At 38.4% G+C, this 21903-nt stretch overlaps 1 protein-coding gene across 4 annotated transcripts; it reads right to left on the reverse strand.

Annotated features, from left to right (window-relative positions):
- Positions 1–3498: 3498 nt before the first annotated feature.
- ANKRD46 (ankyrin repeat domain 46) lies at positions 3499–20692 on the reverse strand. 4 transcript variants are annotated; one of them, XM_039328809.1, is made up of 6 exons: positions 20495–20692; positions 18809–18903; positions 16264–16334; positions 12993–13333; positions 8638–8796; positions 3499–3849 (listed from the first exon to the last, which is right to left on the reverse strand). In XM_039328809.1, the coding sequence occupies exons 4-6, from the start codon at positions 13301–13303 to the stop codon at positions 3633–3635; spliced, it is 687 nt and encodes a 228-aa protein (XP_039184743.1). In that variant the 5' UTR covers positions 13304–13333; positions 16264–16334; positions 18809–18903; positions 20495–20692; the 3' UTR covers positions 3499–3632. The 4 variants fall into 4 exon arrangements, with proteins under 4 accessions (XP_039184743.1, XP_039184742.1, XP_039184741.1 ...); XM_039328808.1 differs by having other exon boundaries at positions 20398–20692; XM_039328807.1 differs by lacking the exon at positions 18809–18903.
- Positions 20693–21903: the final 1211 nt, after the last annotated feature.

The following is a 21903-nucleotide window of genomic DNA, read 5'->3' on the forward strand; positions in this document are numbered from 1 at the left end:
ATCAGTCAATTTCAACTTCTCACGGGAAAAAAAAAGATCTTGCAAAGTTGGAATTGATTGATTGAACTTTTTAGTCCCACCCAGTCTGCCATTACCACTGCAGCCACACCCAGCCAATGGGCCACACTCAGCCAATGGGCCACACCCACCTGGCACTCGAGGATGCATAAATGGGTTTGGGGTTGCAGTTTGGGCACTCAGGCTCTAAAAGGTTCGCCACAACTGCTATAATCCATGGGAGATCCTTGTTCTGAAGGTCCCATCTTAGTTTCAAACAGAATCATGGCCACTAACTATAAGGGTTTGGCATTAGCTTTTCCCTTCCTAATAAGAGTTGCGTGAGTCAGCTAACAAATCAGGTAAATCATTGTAATACTGATATTTTGTCTTTCTCTTGTTTAAATTCATTATATTGTGAAACTTCCTCCTGCTGAGGCGGTATCCTGAAAATGTGATGTGGATTAAGGGCATGATTCACTCTGGAAAAGGAGATGATAAAGACAGTTTCAATCTTTGAAATTATATCCTTCTACTATGCTATATGCTAGTTTAGGTAATAACCTTATTTTGCAGCTAGATGTTAAATATTGTTTAGTGTGCTATTTGCTTTAGAATGCAGAAATTGGTTTAAATTGGTGTTTCCTTGAATCCCTTCTTGTCAAATATCATCACCTTCTTTTCCTCAGAGGATAATCTAACACAGGGTCCCCCAACCTTGGCAACTTTAAGACCTGTGGACTTCAACTCCCACTGCTATAGAGGGACTTATGATTGTAGAATTGGTGCTCAGCGTACAAAACAAAGTACATCAAATTGTTTTCATAATACTAAAAAAAAATTGATTTTTTTTAACTTTACGACAAAAATCTCTACTGTGTTACTGTTTATAAATATTAGAAAGCAAAACAAAAAAGAAGTGGCAAACACCCTTAAAGATAATATAAATATTTGCTTTTTGACCTCTTCTTTGTTCTTCAAATGATTTGTGGTCTCAAGTGATGTAAACTTCAGAAACCCTGCTCTGAATGTTTGTACTTGCCTTGCTACCGAATAAAAGCAGTCGTCGCTATAACTGATGCAACAGCAAAGTTCACTATCCACATAGCCACCACCTTAGTAACCATGTCACTAAGTTCCTTAGCATATTTTACTATCTACTCCTTGGCTAATATTTGCCTTATGCCTGAAGGATGGGTAAATCTCCAAAAGGTAAAACAAAATACAAAAATAATATCCTTTTAATCAAATTCTTTCAAATATATTGTAAATACCCAAAACAGGTTCATTGGAAAAAATCTACTGCATTCCTAGAATTTGCCGATATCTTTGTTTTATGCCTTGTCTTGCTTATAATGTGGACCAAATAGTTAAATTCATATTAGTCATAAATTACTATGCATTCATTCTAACTAAAACTGGTTATATTAATATTTAACCATATGTTTTCTTAAAATGAACCTTAATAACCATACTTTACTGTAATTTGATGTTTGAGAGATGAGAAATCTGTAATGGATCTGTGCAAAAAAGTGACCATGAAGAACTAGATCTTATTACTTGTTTTCTTGATTTAAAATTGTATCATAAATAGAATCATACATGTAGTTTATACAAGTTTATTTAGAATACCTTGGCATGCTTGGAATACAATTAATAATTAAATTAATAGCTATGCAGTGTAAAATAGAAATGAAATAACAGAACATGGAAGTTTACTTTTTACAAAAAGACACCCCAAGTGTATAATTCTTTTTATTGTTTATATCTTATTTCTACTGCATTCACTATTTAGTAGTTAATTTGCTCATGTTTGCAGTCTTGAATTTGTTGTTTATTATTTTAAACAAGATCCTACGAACTTCAAGAAAAGAAATGCTAAACTGAAAATCCATTATGTCCTTAAAAAGTTAGAACTTTGGCTGGATTGTATTCAGGATGTTTTCTTAACATTAAAAAAGATTCTGAAACTGGGGTACAAACAGTCCATTTCCAACATTTCTTCCAATGCTAAATGAAATACAAAATATATTACAAAACATTTTACATAGAAGACTACAACTTACCACAAAATTATATTTCATTAGAATGAATATGAAGAACTTAGTGTGAGATAAACAAATCAATCACTTGCTTCAATTTCTAGATTTTAAACATGGTTTATTAATTACTTATTTGGATATAGAAGAAGAGAGATCAGCACTCATTTTCTCTCTTGCCTGGATATAAATAGAACTCTATGAGACAATGTATGCTCCAGCACATCTGGATCCATTTTCAGATTTTTCGATTCAGCAAAAAAACAGACATTACTTCCTGCACCACTAAGTGCCTGAACCATCAATCTTAGTTAGATAATCTTAGTGAGGTTATTAATGAGATCCTATATTTAGGTATATTACTAATTTAAATAATAGTTTTAAATCAGGTTTCCTTTTACATATACAATAATACATATGTTAAGAGATTAACATATAGGACATTAAGTTAATTGCAATTAAATTACTTAGAAAATTAGTTTGAAGCTTACAGTATTTTCTACACATCGGGCAATATAAACCTTTCCACGATCATGCTACAAGTTTTACACAATACTTCTACTCAAATTTTCAAGCCGTTAAGATCATTTTTGCTTACTTGTAAAAAAAAATAAAATTCTCCCCAAATGAAAGAAAAATTCCTAAAAGTCAAAAAATGTTTTATTTAGTTCTTATTAAAACAATAAGTATTGATATTTCCCAATTCATATGGATTAACTAAATATTGGTCTTGTTCCAAAGAAATGAAAAACTGTTAATATTTCAAGTGAAAATTATGGAAGTGCAAAAATTCTCAAGTGTTACTTCTTGAAAAATGATATACCATATATGCCGGCGTATTAGGCGACCCGGCGTATAAGACGACCCCCGTCTTTATAGCCGGGCCGCATTCCTAGAACGTCGTCTTATACGCCGGAAACTACCAGTATTTCCGGTGTATAAGACGACTCGGCGCATAAGACGACCCCCGTCTTTGGCGCCGATTTCAGCGCTCGCGGAAGTCGTCTTATACGCCGGCATTTACGGTATGTTTTCTTTACCAAAGAAATACAAATTAGTTTATTTTTCTGCAGAAAGCTAACACCAGCTAACACAGTGCTTCTCAACCTTGACAATTTTAAGGCATGTGGACTGCAACTCCCAGAATTCCACAGCCAGCAATGCTGGCTGTGGAATTCTGGGAGTTGCAGTCCACATGCCTTAAAATTGTCAAGGTTGAGAAACACTGAGCTAACACCTTGTAAGTGACCACCTTTAAAGACCCACAGCATAAGACTTAATTCCATAACAATTTTTGGAGACATTCTGACAAATCTGAAGGAAAAGCTTTCCAGCATTTCTTTATATTGTCGTATTTTATCAGCAGAAACTACAACTAATGATAATCCAAGAACATGTTAGATACAGTTAATGAATACTTTAACTCAGTAATGTAGCTAAGACTAATGCATCCTTATTTTTGGAAGGGGCTCTTTACAATGTCTAGGCAGGGGTGTTGTGTGTATAAACCTTACAAGCAGCAGCCAACATATGCCCAACAGAGAAGAAAGTGAGACATTACAAATAGTAGTAAGACACTATTAATTTACACTGCCTTTAATGCAGCAACTCAGGCTGATTTTCTACAAAGGGGAGCACTCCACTAACATAGTATGCAATTCCAAGAGACAGCAAAGCAATGACAACAAGCAAAAGTAGCACTCGCCAAAAGCCCAGGTCTTCTACAAATTCTTGCCATGTTGTTCGGAAGCTGGACAGAACACCTTCCCCTTGTTGCAGGTTGGGGTTGAGGAGAGAGTGACTTTCCATGGCACTGTGAAAATAGAAATAAAAAGGTCACTGAAGACAGAATTTGGACACCAAACATTAATTCTGATTTACTTATACCGGAAACAGACAAAGAAGTGGATAACAATAGGATTAGAAAAACCAAGCTTGATTAAGCCTCTTTTCACTTTAAATGGCAACTGTGTTTCACCAGCATTACAAATGTTTCAATAGTATTTCCAGCAGTAAGCATGTTATACCGGAATTCAATTTATTTAACTAAAAATACATTGTATATTTTTTATAAAACTGTTTCATGCCCCAAACCCCACACGTATACACACTTTTATTGCTCTATCACATAGACCAGTGTTTCTCAACCTTAGCAACTTTAAGATAGGTGCACATCAACTCCCAGAATTCCCCAGCTGGCTAACATAGTTTATAGGCCTCTTATGAGGAAGGCATAACTAATCTATTTTAAAAGTTTCTTTTTTTAAAAAAAGAGAGTTTCTATGCTGTTTTTACAGCCAAAATCATTGCAAAACAGAAAAAAAATCCAGTCCTATAGTCTCAAATCCAGTAAAAATAATTCCAAAATGAAGTAATATCCCAATTCTTAATACTCATAATGCATAAGAGGGAAGGGTGGCGGTAAGGTCTATTTAAAAGAAAATAGAAATACATGTGAACAAAACATGTACATCTAGAACGGATCTCTATAAATGAGGAGCCACCACTGAACAGGTCTTATCTTATATTGCTGACAATATAATTGTATCTGCCACACTCCAAGATGAACCACAGCCCTTTGACAGCTCCATATATGTATATACAGACAGTCCTTCAAATAATCCAATTCCATACACCTTAGGCTTTAATGGTCAAAACCAGCACTTTGAACTGGGCTTGGTTGTGGAAGGCAGACAGTTCATTTAATATAATATTGGATTGACATGTTAGGAATGCTAAGCTTCCACAAGTATTTGAATAGCTGTAATTTGCAAAGCGAGAAACTTCCAAACATTTTTTAAAATCAAATCCATATGGAACATATTATAATTCTCTAGCCTGAATGTTTCCAAGGCACAGCAACTAAAATAAAATCTTTCATCCGTAGATCGACTCACAGCTGGCATGCTGCCCTAGACTGAGAAAAGGTAGTCTTATTATTGTAGCAATCAATGCTTTCCCAAATAGCATCAAGTCCAGCCTTATCCCCAAGCTACAAATTTAGGTCTTCTGAGGGAGTAGAACTCCATTCAAAGTTAGGGGTACCACCAAACAGGCTAATCAATTTGTCTTATTTGGACTAAGTTTCAACTAATTCATCCTCATTTAGTCTCAACTGTCTCCAGACATTTATGATCTCTGGCAAAAACAAAAATTGGTAACCATCTACTGTACATATTAATTTCAGCACTGCCTTCACTGCCCTTCTTCAGCAACAGCATCTAGAGCAGTGTTTCTCAACCTTGACAATTTTAAGGCACGTGGACTTCAACTCCCAGAATTCCACAGCCAGCATTGCTGGCTGTGGAATTCTGGGAGCTGAAGTCCACGTGCCTTAAAATTGTCAAGGTTGAGAAACACTGCTCTAGAGGTTAAATAGTCCATGGACAAAATATGCCATCCCAAAATCTTGACACAGCACTAAATTTCTCCCACCTGAAAGGACCCCAATGAATTATGCACAGTGTTATTAGCCCCAATCCAGTGAGATCAACACTGCAATAATTGATATCAAAGACTGCTGCAGATTGCCCATCAGGACAGGCAGTTATCTCTAACAAAGCTATCCTGGTCCCAAGCTAAAAGCTAGGTAAGGTTCACTCCAATAATCAATAATTTCCAAAAGTATATGGATCGAACATACCATCATTCTCTCCAGAATCTTCTAAGAACAGGCTGCCCAAATTTAACTGATTTTCCACCAGTACACGTCTCTGCATTTCTAAGATCTACAAGCATCATCTTTTCCCTCAATAAAAAATTAACAACTTTTAAAGGTACAAATAATGACTTGCCTCCAGAAGCTGTGGGTTCTCCAACAATGGAGGCTTTTAAGAAGAGATTGGACAAACATTTGTCTGAAATGGTACAGGGTTTCCTGCTTGAGCAGGGGGTTGGACTAGAAGAATTCCAAGGTCCCTTCCAATTCTGCTATTCTGTTAATTCTGACAGGAGTCACTGCCTCTTAAAAATTCTATATTTGAATGGGAATTAGCTACCCAGGCCTGGTTACTATCTATGGACCAGAACTCTATCAGATCCAGCAGAACAGATGTGTTCCAGGTCCTATCTGCTAAAGAGTTCCATCTGGTGGAGCCCAGGATATGTGCCTTTTCTGCTCCAGACCAGGCTCACTGGAACAGAATTTCCCCTGTATCTGTTAGCTGTTTGGAAAGCCTTCAAAATGTGGTTCTTTCATCAACCCTGGGAATGTCATGGTGTATCTACAAAGTGGTCAAATAAGACTAAATAATGGTGGTCATCCTGCTATCTTGGAGTTTTTTTTAATGTTTTTATTCTTTATGCTTTTATCTTTTTTTGTTATTTATCTCTGATGTATTTACACTGTGATATGGTTTTAATTGTTATTTTGGTGTATGCCGGCAAGAATCACTTATTGTGAGAGAGAGATATACGAGCTGGCTGGATGACCTTGGGCCAGTCACTCTCTCTCATCCCAAGCCCTTTCACAGGGTGGTGTTGTGGGGAAAATAGGAGGAGGAAGGGGTGTTAGGTATGTTCATTGCCTTGAGTGATTTATAAAAAATAATAAAAGACAGGATTTTTATAAATACATAAATATAAATAAATCAGGAGGAGTTATCACAAGAGATAATATGCATAAAGTACATGCCATTTCTCAGACTTCTTATTTTAGTTTTTAAATACAGTATTTTCCTCCCTACAAAGCTGTTTGTTTGTAATTACAGAATCAATTGTCTCATTCTCATGAGAACAGAAATAAGGGCTTTTTATATAAAATAGAGAAGTATCCATTGGTGCATGACAGAAAAAAATCTTAAGACTCAAGACAGTTAATGTATAACTGCTAAAGAGGTTAAATAAAGGTATAATATAATCTAAGTGGAAAGGTTATGTGGCTATTGAAAACAAAGTGGGCTCTACTTAAAGAGAGCTACTTAAAAATACAGTCTCATTCCACAAAACAACATAACATGTCTTGTAATGAACTGGTAAATACAAAAAGAAAAAAGCTTAATAGAAAATGTACCTATGTAGGCATTTATTTGTTACATTTACAACCCTCGGAATCAACTTCCAAACTGCAATTGTACATAAGTACAAATGCTGACTGGTTACGTCACACAGAAATAAATACATTCACAAAGGCAGTATTTTTGAACAAAAAAAAAAAAGAATTCATCCAAAACAATGTTAATTTATCATCTGTCTGAATATTTTATTTGGCAGTAGAACCACTTAGTATACTACAAGGGTGGGCAGTGTACAGGCTGTGGTTTTTAAGTCCCTGCATGCAGCCCTACAGAATTTCAACAGCAAAATACTCAAGAAACAGCCGCACAATTTCCTCCCATCTCCAGTGGAAAAGAAAAAGAATTAAAACAAGCCTTGATTTAGGCTTAACTCTCCAAAAAAAATCCAACTCTGAAAATCTAGGGGATAAAAAACCCTTGAAAATGTTGATCCTACCCACAAACATTTTCTGTATCTTATTTCTCTAGTCTAGACCACCCAAGAATTCAGACAGAAAATAAGAGGTGAACTTCCAGGCAAAAAAGAAAAATTGTTTCGTAATAAGACAACAGTTTCTAAAATACTGAAACTGCAAACTTGTAAAGGTCCCCACTTCCAAAAACAACAATACTGAAAAGAGAACAGAAACTGAAAACAGCATTGCCTTGTTTCCACCCTGTCCTATCTTTTTCAGAATGAAGATCCAAACATATCAATGTTCCAACTTGTTTTGTATAAATATGAATCATTAAGGTAAGCATGTCCAAAGCAATGGAGATGAGGTTGTGAGCATTCAGTCAAGTGCCAGAAGCAACAGCTCTTTTCTTTGCTATCTATTTTAGAATGCTTAACTATATAGCATGCAGCGGTCAGAAAGCTGTAAGTACAACTCCTACCTACTCTTCAAGGTCTCATATTCACAAAGGCATAGTGGCTTCCTTTAAAATAGCACAGTATTTTTATGAGGCATGTGATGTATTCTGTGAAACCCATATCTTTTGTATGAAAAAACTAGCCCACAAGTTACATTTGAGCTATACCACTTCAGAAAGCAGACTGGAGCTCAGTGGCTTCTCTATTCGAACTATCTAGAAAGAGAAAATAATCTCAAAGAGAAAGAAAAATTAGAACCTTCTCTCCAGCATTGAATTTTCTATGTGTAAGTATTTATTAATTGTACAAGGGACTGTCAAGTCATATTTCAAGTCAGAGACAATGACTTAGTCCAATTACGCAATTTTAGTTGACTCCTGAAGTTCATTGGCCACATGAAAGTCCAACTTCTTTAGAACTCTTTCCAATGAAGCGTCTAAACCAGTGTTTCTCAACCTTGACAATTTTAAGGCATGTGGATTTCAACTCCCAGAATTCCACAGCCAGCAATGCTGGCTGTGGAATTCTGGGAGTTGAAGTCCACATGCCTTAAAATTGTCAAGGTTGAGAAACACTGGTCTAAACATCTCCAACTGCAAAACTTGGGAGAAAAATGTCATATAATCAGCCCTGACCTTTTCCACTATGCAGATTAAGCTCCAAATACGACATTTTTTCCAATGACATTTAACCAACAAAATAGAATCAAAACAATGGGGGAGGGAGGGCAAACCTTTCACTTTCAGCTGTCTGCATTGTTTCCAGCTTTGAGTGTGCTCCTCTGTTGAACCCTTTCACTTCTTGCTCTTCCAAAGATTCAAGCAATCGAATCACATCTTTATTTACTCCTCTTCGTTTTGCCAGGACAAGAGGTGTTGCACCTTGATGATTGCTATGTGAAGTGAAAAAAAGAAGGTAATAGAACAGTTTCTATCTGAAAAATATATGCATATCAATTGTATGTCCCAAAGGTGCTTTTCTAAGAGGCAACTGGACTTTCTTATTTTTCTTTGAAGACGTTTCGCTTCTCATCCAAGAAGTTTCTTCAGCTCTGACTGAGAATCTCCACAGACATATCAATTGTATGAAAAAAAATTCAGTTTATCTCAGTTTATTGGAAACTATACCTCATTATTTTTCATCCACAAGTCCGAAAGTGCTTCACGTAATAGGGCCATAATTGCAGACAATAATAGCAGGTTAACAATCTGGCTGAACTTGCATTAAATTACATTATATTTGAAGTCAAGCACTTTGATCATACAGTTACTCTGACTTTATTTCCTGTGTTACAAGGATGTTATATTCTTGTGGATTTTAAAGCAAAAGATAATTTAATTAAGAGATCTTTGGAAAGAAAGCTGTTAATACATTGCTAGATCTCTCCCACAAAACAGTAGAAGCTGCTTTCTTTCAATGAAAAACTGAAAATCTCCAGTATTAATAGCAACACAAACATAAATCTAGCTATTGTATTAAGCAGAATTAATTAACTAGAAGTAGAAATACTTGAATCTTACATATGTTTCAATTGCATCAGATTTAAAAGTCAAGACTATGTATAAAATGATTAGATTTTGTAGGAGATTATTACATTACAGTATCGGGTAACCTCTATTCAGAAAGACAACAATATTTGGAATGATATAATTTCTTTCTGAAAACTCATCTTTGTACATGGATTGGTCAAAAAAGAGTTGTGAGAAGCGCTGAAATTGAAATTAGAACATTATTTTCTCTGTATTAAAGGTTTATGATTTCAAGAACAGCATGTATTTGGGAGATATTACCTTATTTATTTGATCCCACCTTAATTATTTTTACAAATAATCCAAGGCGGCCAGCATATTCAACACATCTTCCTTCTCCTATTTTCCCCACAAGAACCCTGTGAGATGGGTTGGACTGAGAGAGAGTGATTGGCCCAAAGTCAACCAGCTTTCATGGCTAAGGTTGGAATTGAATTTGCAGTCCCACTTTCTAGACTGGCGCCTTAACCACTACACCAAACTACCTCTTTTTATCTGAAACTTCAAAAAGTTGACATTATACATAGCTATTACTTTTTAAAAAAACCTGCAGGTATTCTAAAACTGTAATTTCTTTTAATGTGATACTTGAATTACAATTTACCGAATAGCTCTATGCTTACAGCCCTGTACAATATTAGCATAGCCTCCATTCTTGTCAATTGAAGCATAAAAAAGCCAATTTTATAATGTTATTGTTGCTCTAGGGAAGCCACTTTGACAGCATGCTAAGGTTCAACCTATTATTGCAGTTTTGAAGTCAGCCTCCTGCCATTATGGGTTGTTTTTACGTAGCAAGCATAACTGGGACTAGCAACTTGGTCATTAAAAGAAACAGCCGCTAAGCGAAATCCCAACTGTACTTATGATCTTACTTCAGCTTTCTTTTGCTTTATGACCTGTGAAGGTCATAAATACAAGGATTGGTTGTAAAGTTAATTTTTTATCACCATCATCAATTGCAAATGGTCAGTGTGCAAGGCAATCATAAACTCTGTAAAACTTTGGTGTTTGTTTCTAAAATAGATATGCTAAGAATGTTTTACATATACAGGCAGTCTTCAATTAATGACCACTCAGTCAGCAATTGTTTGAATTTGCCTTGGCCCTGAACCAATGGTACTTTTGACCGGTCCCTAGAGTTCCAGTCATTTCACTGTCTCTGTGGTCATGATCCAGGTGCTCAGCACCCTGCTTGCAATTGCAACACTGCAATTTCCTGCAGTCAGATGGTCGCCATTTGCAATCTTCTTTGTTGGCTTCCGACAAGCAAACTCAGTTAGGAAGCCAGTAGGAGCTTGCAAACGGCCATCCTGTTGCCACTCTTAACTGAGGATTACCTGTACTGAGATGGAAAGCTAAGATGGATAGTTGCTTTTTAGTTTTACTACTTATTGAAGCACTTTTGTTCTTTTGAAGCTGAGACAACAGGCACAAAAGGGGGAATAAAAGCAACTTTTAGGCAACAAGTATTCAGAGCTAAATTGGTTGGGTTTCTTTATACTTAAATAAATTAGGTGATCAATTTATTTTAAATGCAAGTGTAAAAATCACATTCAAGCTTTATCATTTGTACTTTTCACTTTCTTCATTGTTTTTTTGCCATCTAGATCAGGGCTTTTCAACCGTTTCACCCATTGTACCACTTTTAAGATATGGCAATATCTGAGAACCACCAGTCGCCTAGCAAGGTGTCAAAAACTTGATGACAAAAAAAAAGGAAAGAAACTGATAAAGTACAGGTAGTTCTTGACTTACAACAGTTCACTTAGTGACTGTTCAAAGTTACAATGGCACTGAAAAAAGTGCCCCCCAAGCCACAGCTGAGCAAGACATCTGCCTGCCCACACAGCAGTGCTCTTCCTCCTGTCCGAGGTTTTCATTGTTGTGAGCATTTCTGTTGAGGATTGGCAGCAGGGGTGGGGGTGTTTGGTTTTTAATCGCCCCGTCTGCTGGGTGGTTGCAGCAGGTTTTGGTCACTTCACATGACCCTGGGACACTGTGACCGTCATAAATATGAATCAGTTGCCAAGCATCTGAATGTAAATCACAAGACCCTGGAGATGCTGCAACATTCCAGTTGATCGGCGCTTCTTCTGGGCTCAGCAGAAGTGCCAGGATCAGTGCCAAGCTCCAGCTGGAGCCTGGTGCTGACCCTGATGCTTCCACTGAGCCCCGAAGAAGTGCTGATCCTGGCACTTCTGCTGAGCCCTGACAGCCCTGCAGCTCCAAGCTCTCTCGCTCAGGCTTGTGCGGTGCTGCCACTGGTTCAGTTTATTCCCCTCCCCCACTACCACTTTTCTGGGATGGTCGCATACCACCTGCCAGGTGCCAATGTACCACAAGTGGCACCTGTACCACTGATTGAAAAGCCCTGATCTAGATGGTAAGCAAGGCAGTCCCACCAGGACTTAATTTTATTTTTTTTGTATGGTGATAACAGTTACAGCACTGATTCTTCCTTGAAACTTCTGTTCCTTTATGAAGAAGTGATTCCCAAGTTAATTATGAAATCCACTGCAAACTTCAAATAAGTGTATGCTAATCTCATCAGTTCCCGCACTTTTGACACAACTTAATCATCATATACAAATAAAATATTGTAACTCAAATATAAAAATACAGAGGCTTAGCATCAATTATTTAAGAACAATTATTAAGTTTCAAACCACTAGGATACATGAACAGAGAGTTCAAAGAACAAACAATTCTGGGATTATTGTTAATTGTGTTTGTCAAACAGCTATTTATCTAGTACACTAAGTGCTTTTGTCTGGACACTTGCATATGACAGATGCTCGGAGCCTGGTAGAGTGAATATACAACATTTCAGAGAAAGATTGATTCATGAATTCTGAGAGCTGGTTGGGTGAGCACTGAAAAATAACGAAACACAAAGGACGTGCTGAACCATTTCTGTTTACATTGGAATAAATATACATATATTTCAAGTTATTAAAAGAGGTCAATTATTTTGAGATATCTCCATGTCAGGGGTTGGTGGCAGAATCAGAACAATGCCATCTACGCACTTGCTCTGGAGGAACCAATGCAAGTGCCCTCAAAATATTACTGGACTACAACATCAATCCTCATCACCATTGGCCATGCCGGATAAAATGGAAAAGATTAAATGTTTGGCAGCTACACTGTAATTGTAGTAGCCAAGATAGTACTAGAAATGATCACTGCTTGCTGGTTTTTTCACAGCTCCAGTGCAATATGATATCAGGTCACTTTTATACAGAATGTTGTGACAAGAACACATTACCAAGAATAGTTACAAATAATTTCTATGCTGTTATTATCCCCCTGACCTGAAAGAATCATAGTGGTAAGTGCTACCCAAGAAAAATACAACAGAAAAGTCATCATGTTTTTTGTCTTTCTATTCATAATAAAAGTAGCATGTAGAGTGGGTCAAAGAGGCTTTTGTCAACAGCTCCCACAATCCTGAACTTTAAGGATTAAGAAAGCTGAAATATATTCCCAGGAGCTATTGAAAGTGTTAACAGATAAGACTGATTTTTTTAGGCGTATGGTAGAGTGACAACCTTACCAAATATCTATCTTGAGTCCATTGGAGACGAGGAACTGAATGGTATCAACGTGTCCGCACAGGTGAAGAGCTGTGTTACCTTGGTAATCTGTGGCCAAAAGATCCCCCCCAAATTTGTGCAACAACTGAGCAATATCAACGTTTCCTCGAGCTGCTGCTAAGTGAAGACCTGTTCGGCCACGGTTGTCCCGGATGTTTGGGTCAAAGCCACTCTCCAGTAGCCTCTTGGAATAGTTAAAATCTCCATCAATGCAAGCTTGTAGCAGAGGCACATTTGTTTGTGAAGAATCATTTACAAACACGTAAGACATGACTGAATGGGAAATGTAGCCAACCTGCAGCTGAAAGTGAAATGGAAGAAACTGTTAGCCTTTGTTACTAAGAATGCCAACATTTTAAAAAAATGTTTTTTAAAAAAATCAGAAAAGCTATCATTTAAGGCAGGGCTTTTCAACCTTTTCACCCATTGTACCACTTTTAGGATATGGCAATATCTGAGTACCACCAGTCGCCTAGCAAGGTGTCAAAAACTTGATGACCCCCCCCCCCAAAAAAGGAAAAAACTGATGAAGTACAGGTAGTCCTTGACTTACAACAGTTCACCTAGTGACAGTTCGAAGTTACAATGGCACTGAAAAAAGTACCCCCCAAGCCACAGCCAAGCAAGACACCTGCCTGCCCACCTAGCAGTGCTCTTCCTCCTGGTCCGAGGTTTTCATTGTTGGGAGCATTTCTCTTGAGGATTGGCAGCAGGGGTGGGGTGGGAGGTGTTTGGTTTTTATTCTCCCCGTCTGCTGGGTGGTTGACTCTGGGACACTGGGACCATCATAAACATGAATCAGTTGCCAAGCATCTGAATGTAAATCATAAGACCCTGGAGATGCTGCAACATTCCAACTGATCGGCGCTTCTTCTGGGCTCAGCAGAAGCGCCAGGATCAGCGCCGAGCTTCAGCTGGAGCCTAGTGCTGATCCTGATTCTTCCACTGAGCCCTGACAGTCCTGAAGAAGCGCTGATCCTGGCGCTTCCGTTGAGCCCTGACAGCCCTGCAGCTCCAGCCATCTCTCGCTCAGGCTTGTGCGGTGCTGCCGCAGGTTCAGCTCATTCCCCTCCCCCACTACCACTTTTCTGGGATGGTCGCGTACCACCTGCCAGGTGCCAATGTACCACAGGTGGTACCTGTACCACTGGTTGAAAAGCCCTGGTTTAAGGGCAAGATCCAAAAGCTGAATAGTATACATTTGATGCTCCACACTATTCTTGGAACAGAAAATATTTCTTATACTTTTGATTATGATTCTCTCATTTTTGACAAGTTAATTTTGGCCACCACAATGATAGTTGTATTCTCTAGATAGAATATCGTACTTTGATCCCCAGGCTTATACTATAAATAATATACAGATTCCTGAAAAAAAGAGAGAAGGAATACGGTATACGTTTCTTCAATTGTCAAAAAACATAAGCCTATGTACAATGCTCAAAATTTTGTGAACTCTTTTGAACGTTCAATATTTCTGCATAATTCTCTGGATCATTTTCCTCAATAAATAAACAATTTTTAATCTCTTTGTTTAATGGAGTTCTCTTTATATAATTTTAGGAGTTGTGTGAAGAACAGATCATACTTAAGCTCATATTTGTGCAGAAAAACTAAAAATTCAAAAATTGAACATTTTTATTTTACACAAATAATTTCATTCCACTAAATAAAGACCAAATACCCAACGATCAGTCAGGAATACAAAAGCAAAAATGTAAGATTTGATTTATATATTCTCTTTCATTTTCAAAAGGAGGTTATGTGACAATCTGCAGAAGCTAACAGAGTCCACACAACAGCTGTGGTTGACAGAATGCATTTATGATCTCTATTAAGCAAACAGCAGCTGAGGAAGATACACTTTAAAGAAAAGCTGGCATTATAGTGTGATAAGCACATCCACCTTCTCAGTTTATGAGCTTTTCTAATAAAGTTCCCAAGTTTTCTTGGAGATTTTGTGCTATTATTGAATGGCTCTTAGCCTTTTAGCATCATCAGAGTGAACCCTGAATATTGTTCTCTTTCACTCTTATGAGAGGTAAATAAATGGTGGTCAGAGTTATTTCTTTAGTTGTTGCTTAGCAGAAATGCTGACTGAGGTCAATGTGCTCCTTCTCTTTCCTGAAGAATTTTTTTTTTCAGTCACGGCTGGATATAAAAGCTTTGTCTTTATCCTTGCCTAGCAAAACCTGAGGCCAAGATATACCCTGCCTGTGTTTTCTGCTATTTGGGGAAATGGTGAAGGATGAAGGAGACCAGAAAGGAATCCTGATTACTATAATCTATGGCTTCATTTGGGAAGGATACCAAAAACTGCAAAATCTCTGCCAGGATTTTTAAATATATATGTTAATTCTTCTGCTTTTCTAGATCAGGGGTCCCCAAACTGTGGGCCACGGCCCACTACTGCGCTGTGGCCAATTCCTAACAGGGCCACCTGAGTGGCGGGCCAGGGTGTGCAAGTGTACACAGCCCCACTCGCATGAGCAGCGGGCACCAGCATTTGTAGCCCCACTCACACAAGCAGCGGGCACCAGTGCTCACATGCTCACAGCTCCACTCACACAAATGAAGCTGTGTGCACACATGCTGCCTGCCCCTCACACAAAACCATCCTCTTTTCCCCCCCCCCTCCCTCCCACTGGGCCCACCAATCCAGAAAGGTTGGGGAACGCTATTCTAGTACAATCTTAGAATATATTAAGTGAAATATGTCAAAATTTTCATTTTTGTTATTTCTATTTGAAAACAATTCCTTTATCTAATTTAACTACCTTTTTTAAAACAGCTTTAACAGAAGTAGCACTAATAGGACCTCAGAAGTTCTATAGACTTTCAGCTCCCTCTAGAGGTCTGTACAGCTGTAACTTCAATTCCATCTAGTATGAGAGAACAATAAGGTGGCAAAGAGTGCCTTAATTTCTAACCTCCAGTATGGAATTTTGGTGAGCTGTAGAGTTAGCTAATATCTCAGTGGAAGCAATTCCTGCTTCCTTCATCATCCTTATCAAGATGCACAGCTGAAAAATTCACCCCAGCTTTTTTAGCCACTGTAAACTAAACTCCCAAATGCTTCTATTTTCTAAAGTTGAACAGCCACGCCTTTCAAATTGGTTGCAAAAAAAAAAAAAGTTAATCACTTTAAAATCACCACTTAAAAACCATCATCAAGTATGAAAACCTTTATCAACTTTGGTACAGGTAATAGTGAGAAATGTTAAATCTTGCCTTCAGCAGGTGCAAAATATGATCAAGGATTGTTAAATCTGCTCTGACCCACTTAATAGTCCAATGCACATCTATAACAGAAAAGAAAAATCTTGTTAGATATTCGGTTTTCTGATAAAATACCACAATGTACAATGTAAATTAACTCAAAAACCAACTTTTTCATATGCTTCAATCAGGTTGTTTGTAGCAGTATGTAACCAATCAACTAAAAATATCAGTTTTCACTTCACTTTTGCAAAGTCAGCATAAGCAATACGGTGAAGCTTATTACAAGCATTCCACTTGTAATAAGGGATTAATCATTAAGTTTGACATGGACAGCTATAATCAATTTGCTAAATAACTAAATAAAATTGAGAAGCTTATATTACCGTAAAATCAAATCAATTTCTGATTCACCTTTCTCATCATATGTTTTCAAACACCACTTTTGTAAGCGCATGTTTAAATGCAGTAGCATGTGGAGGGATCTAGATTCCTTCTATTTTTTATAACTTTGTTGCCTCTTGAAAGTAATTTCTCTATTTTTGTGGCTCAGTTCTTGCTAACCTTTTCTCAAAATGTGAAGGAAAGAGCTCCTGAAAGTAATTTGCAGATCAAAACCAAATGGAACATTTTACATAGGACCAGGCAAAACAAAGAGATTGAAGCAACCAAGATTGTTTACTAGGCCGACCCAGCCCTAGCCTTGTAAAGGCCAGGTGGAAGGCCCTTCCTTTGGCAGCTGGCGATGAGATCAGATAAACTGCAGGTCACAGGTTGTCTAGTATATTTATTATTATTTTACTGAAGGGACTCAAAATTATTCCCCAACATCTCCCCATTATACTTATGTGATATCCAATCTTGGTTTCTAGCTATTACAACGGGAGTTGTTCGTCTGGGTGACATTTTGTGTTCGCAAACTTCAAATGCACAATTTTGAATGATGGTAACATTTGCTTATTTGTCTACTTTCTTTCAATATCTATATGCTGCCTACTGTCAAATGCTATAGGTGGCTTACAATAAACAATTTAACTCTCTCCTTCAAATACATATAAAAATAAAATGCATATAAATAAGTGATATGTGCTGCAGATCCCACCTGCATATAAAACACCCTCCTTCTGTGCAAGATGGAAAAGGTTTTTCAAGTTTCCTGAAGCACATGAAGGATGAAGCAAACTGAAGCACTAAGACACGGCAATGCCAAAAATGGGGGCAGCGGAAAAAAAACCACAACTCCTAGTCCCATCAGATAACAATTGCACAGGGACAGGATTTGGGAGATAATTAACCCAAGGAGATTTGGTTGGACAGCAATCTTTCAGATAACCAGGACCAAAGCCACATAGGACCTTAAAGGTGATAACCAGCACATTGAACCATACCAGGAAACTCACTAGCCATCAACAAAACTTCCAAAGCAAAGAGGTCACATTTGCTGTTTCTTGATCTGCCCAAAGGGGTGACATTTCCAGATCCTGATATCCTCCACGCCCTGGGTCAGCACTTCCACTTGTTTAGCACTGAGATACATTGCTGAATAACATCAGCACACACTGACGGTACTGAACTGCATACTGGCAAATTACCACTCCCAGCAATTTTATGTAAAAATAAAGTAAGTGTTAAAAATAAGTGGAGAGTGGACCTTATCCACTTCCTCAGGTGTCACAGACTGAAAATAATCCTATATCACAAGAGAAAACCAATCCATGGATACTCTCTAACTGAAGTCTAACTCCTACCAAATGTAAGCGGCTTTATCCAGATAAAAATGTCTCACAGCACTCTTCAAATAATCCTGATTACTCTTCGTTAAAAGGGAAAGGGTTACCTTAAATAGGTCTGTTGGTTGGTGTTCAGCCAACATAAGCAAACCAAATATGTTTATAACCTAAATCCACATTATGTAGGCTTGAGCATGAATTCATACCAATCAGACTCAAGACAAATCTTTATCCAGCAGTACTTTAATCATTTTCTCTGCCACTTCATTTGCTAGAGCAGATCAGCACAGAGGGAGGCCACTCCAGTGCAATCCATTCCAAAGCCTTGGACGGCCTATTATTCCAAACCAGAAATTCAGCCAAATTTCCTGCCAAAAGAGCTCTGAAAACCCATAAAATCTATTAGAAACTTGGTGTGGGCCAATCTACTAGATCTCCCTTATTGTGGAGTAGGACGCTATGCCCAATTCCATAGCAATCAAAATAATCTATCCACGACAGGCAGATTACAATTTACAATCCCTCACTTTCGGATCACACCTTGTCTTCCACAAAACAGAGGGCAGATCTAGTGTGCGATTTTCATGTGGGTTGAGCTCACAATACGTTGGGTCTGATCCACGACTGTCATGGCTCCTGTGAACTGAGTTGCTCCAAACTCCTTGTCAAGGTGAATCATGTTGAAGTCTTCCAGGACTCATAAGTGCTACTTAGGCAATCAGGCTGAGCAGTCTTGGCAGGGCTGCCATGTGTAACAGGAGGATTTATTTATCAAATTTATATGCCACAACTAGCACACCCAACTTGCCCAATCACACAAATAATACCTCAGATCAGGCTATTTCCGGTCTAGCATCTCTAGGAAGCAACAGAGTCTTGTGGGTGCCAACAGCTAGGCTCCTCTTCCTCTGCCCACCAGAACCTGAGTGGGCAAATTTCCATGAGAACGTCCCCTGCTTCTCTCCCCATGAAGCCGTGGGAATATATTAATGTTAACTGCATAATTCTAAAATATTTTAAATAACAATTACTAAAAACCAAAAAGTGACTTAGTTGTCTGGTGTTTTATAAAAAGCACTAATAAGAAACATTTCTCGTTTATGTTTAGTATTTATTTTGTGAATTCTTTTTACTTTTACTAAATTCTCTATTTCTTCTGTGCATCACACTGCTCCTTCACAGAGTTCAAAAAGTGTATACATATTCATCTTCAAAAGAATAGATAAGTGATGATTTCTACATATTTCAATGTAATATTGTGTTGTTATTATAAGATGTAGCTCCCAGTGAGTGAAGGGATTGACACTGAAGAATAGGAAGATGTTACGGTGGACACAGAAGATATATTGCAAAATATCATAGTGAATATTATATGTTCACAATAAAAATTCCTCTGATGAGCTTATGGTCAATAAACTGATTATTTGCCTCTTTTGGTATGTTAGCATTGTATATTAAAATATAATCCTAACTCAACCAACTTGGTTGCTGGGAAAAGGACAAATAGAGTAAAATTACTATCTCCAAATAGATTTCATAGTTTTGAACATTAGAAATGTATAGAGGTTTTTTTGCCATTTCTATCAGCATATCATGAATGCATGCAGGCTTTATATTGCTAAAGTGATAGCTATGATTATGTAATTCAATGTTGTGGAAGTCACATAATTTTAGAGAACTTATAAACAAGAGAAATATAATGATTAACAAAATAACTCCTGGTTAGATAAGAACGAGATTCCCAATTTTGTAGACTTCCAAAATGCAGGGGAATTTTGGGGAATTGATGTTAATACATCTGGAGATTTTCAAAACAGGGAAACACTGAACTGGAACTTTTTGAATGAGCAGTTATTTAAAGTATAATTAAGCATAACAGCAGTAAAATACAAACAGAACAAAATACATTGAAACACACAAAATAATTTGTAAACAACTTCCCTTGAAATTTTCCTGAGAATACTTTTTTAAATGAATGAGCAAAAATAAATAAATAAATCATCGGTATGATGGCATATTATGTATTGAAATCTGTTGATCGTCCAACTCCAGTTGATATTATTAACAAGATAGCTTAAAGCTCATTTAAAAGGGGGAGGGTTTGATAAACAGCTTGCCGAACTACAACTCCCAGCAGCCTCAGCCAGCTTGGGCGTGGGTGGTTGAGGCTAGGATTTGTAGTTCGGCATCCAGTTAAATGTAACCAATACTAAACCTGATTCGATATTTGTATTTCTTGGTGTCAAAAAAAAAAAAAAAAAAAACAAGGAGAGTCACCGAGAACATTTTTGAAACGAATATTAATATTTCCAACCTACAAGCAGGATTTTTTTTTAAGCACGACCCTCGAGTGTCAGAAAATGCATCCAGGCAGCCTCGCAGGCTGTGAAACCAAATGGCGACTGAATTTTTCTACCTGGCGTTCCCATGCCTTGCTAAACCACCAGCACCGGCTCCCTCTCCAAGAACTCCCTCTTCCCCGTCCGCCTCCTCAGAGAAAACCCGCATCTAACCGGGCAAACGCAGCGGAGGAGGAGGCTCGTGTCGCCCAACTCGAGTCCCCGACCGGACAAAGGCTTTCTGGGCCGGCCTCCCGAAGGCGATTCCGCAGCGCGTCTCCCGCTTCTTCGGGGCCGGTCGCCTCGGCGGCGGAGAGAATCGCTCCCGAAACCAGGCCCCGATAGAGCCAAGCGGCGCGGTGAGCCTTCCCGCAGCTCCCGACCCAGCACTTCCGGTTCCTGGTCGCAGCTCCTTGCCTCTTGCACGTGAATGGCGGGAGTGCGTGGAGTCGGCGGAACGTAGCAATTTGTTGGGGAGAGCAAATTAGGTTGTTTGCATGGCTGGGGAAAGGAACATCACGGACATAGAAGTTTCATGGTAGGGACATTGAGTGATTGATTGATTACGTGCCATCAAGTCGGTGTTGACACCTGATTGCCATCAAGCTGTTTTCGACTCTTAGTGACCACATAAAGTAGATAGATTTTTCCCCGTGATGGTCCGTCCCTAATAATACTCGTCTCCACCGTAAGTCCATCCATCTTGCTGTTGGTCATCCTGTTTTCTTTCTTTCTTTCTTTCTTTCTTTCTTTCTTTCTTTCTTTCTTTCTTTCTTTCTTTCTTTCTTTCTTTCTTTCTTTCTTTCCCCAGCATTAGAGCCTGTCCCAGATAACTGGGTCTTTATGTAAGGACCCTGGTCATTTGCGTCTCAACTGAGAACTCTGGAATCTGTGTTTAAGTGTAAAAAATAGAGCCTTGATGAATGAAAGGTCCCCTCCCCCCCACAAAAAGGGTGTGGTATTGGCTCCTTTTCTCCAGATTTGTTTTTATTTTGCTTCTTTGCATGTTTGAAAAAGACATTATAAAGAGGCAACAAAAAAGCAGCTTTGCTTTTGCCACTTTGCTTTTTACCGTTGTTGTGTCTCCCAAAACTCAAACCTCGCAGCCCCTTTGGGCTCCTGCGTCGCAACTGGCGTCTCGCGCAGACCGGCTGATATCGGAGCCCCCTCCTCCCTGCCAGCCTGCCGGGATTCAGTGCTTAAGCAAGAATTCCTGCCCTTAGGTGGCAGAGAAGCCACGAGACCGGTGGCATTTTAAAGACTTCCTATGCTGTAAAATCTCACTCCAAGATGGAGGGTATAAAGTGACCTGAACGTACATCTTGGCTCCAAGGAAGAAGCTCTTGAGAATGAATCTGATTTTAAGTATCAATCGTTGCCCCCTTGGCATGGGTGCCCCCTCCCGTGGAGACATGCTATCCCTGCATCCTCACAAAAATGGCATGAACTGCCTATTGCATTTGCATTTTTTTGTGTGATGGCGCCATGTGGAGATATTACAGCTTCTGCTAGATGCAATTATGCACAGGCTAGAACTTCTGCTGTGTCTGGACTTATATCCTACCAAAGCATAATGAGATTTA

The sequence above is a fragment of the Crotalus tigris genome, unplaced genomic scaffold, assembly GCF_016545835.1.
Source record: "Crotalus tigris isolate CLP2741 ecotype Arizona unplaced genomic scaffold, ASM1654583v1 scf7180000024384.25900115:4084858, whole genome shotgun sequence".
In the NCBI taxonomy this organism is placed as follows: domain Eukaryota; kingdom Metazoa; phylum Chordata; class Lepidosauria; order Squamata; family Viperidae; genus Crotalus; species Crotalus tigris.

Bases quoted from the DNA above. Each gene is read 5' to 3' on its own strand.
- ANKRD46 (XM_039328806.1), bottom strand. The intron at 8,797-12,992 runs GTAAGGTTGTCA...CACTTCACATAG, and splicing joins GGACTCAAGATAGATATTTG to CAATCATCAAGGTGCAACAC. The intron at 3,850-8,637 runs GTTTGCCCTCCC...CTATTTTCACAG, and splicing joins CAGACAGCTGAAAGTGAAAG to TGCCATGGAAAGTCACTCTC.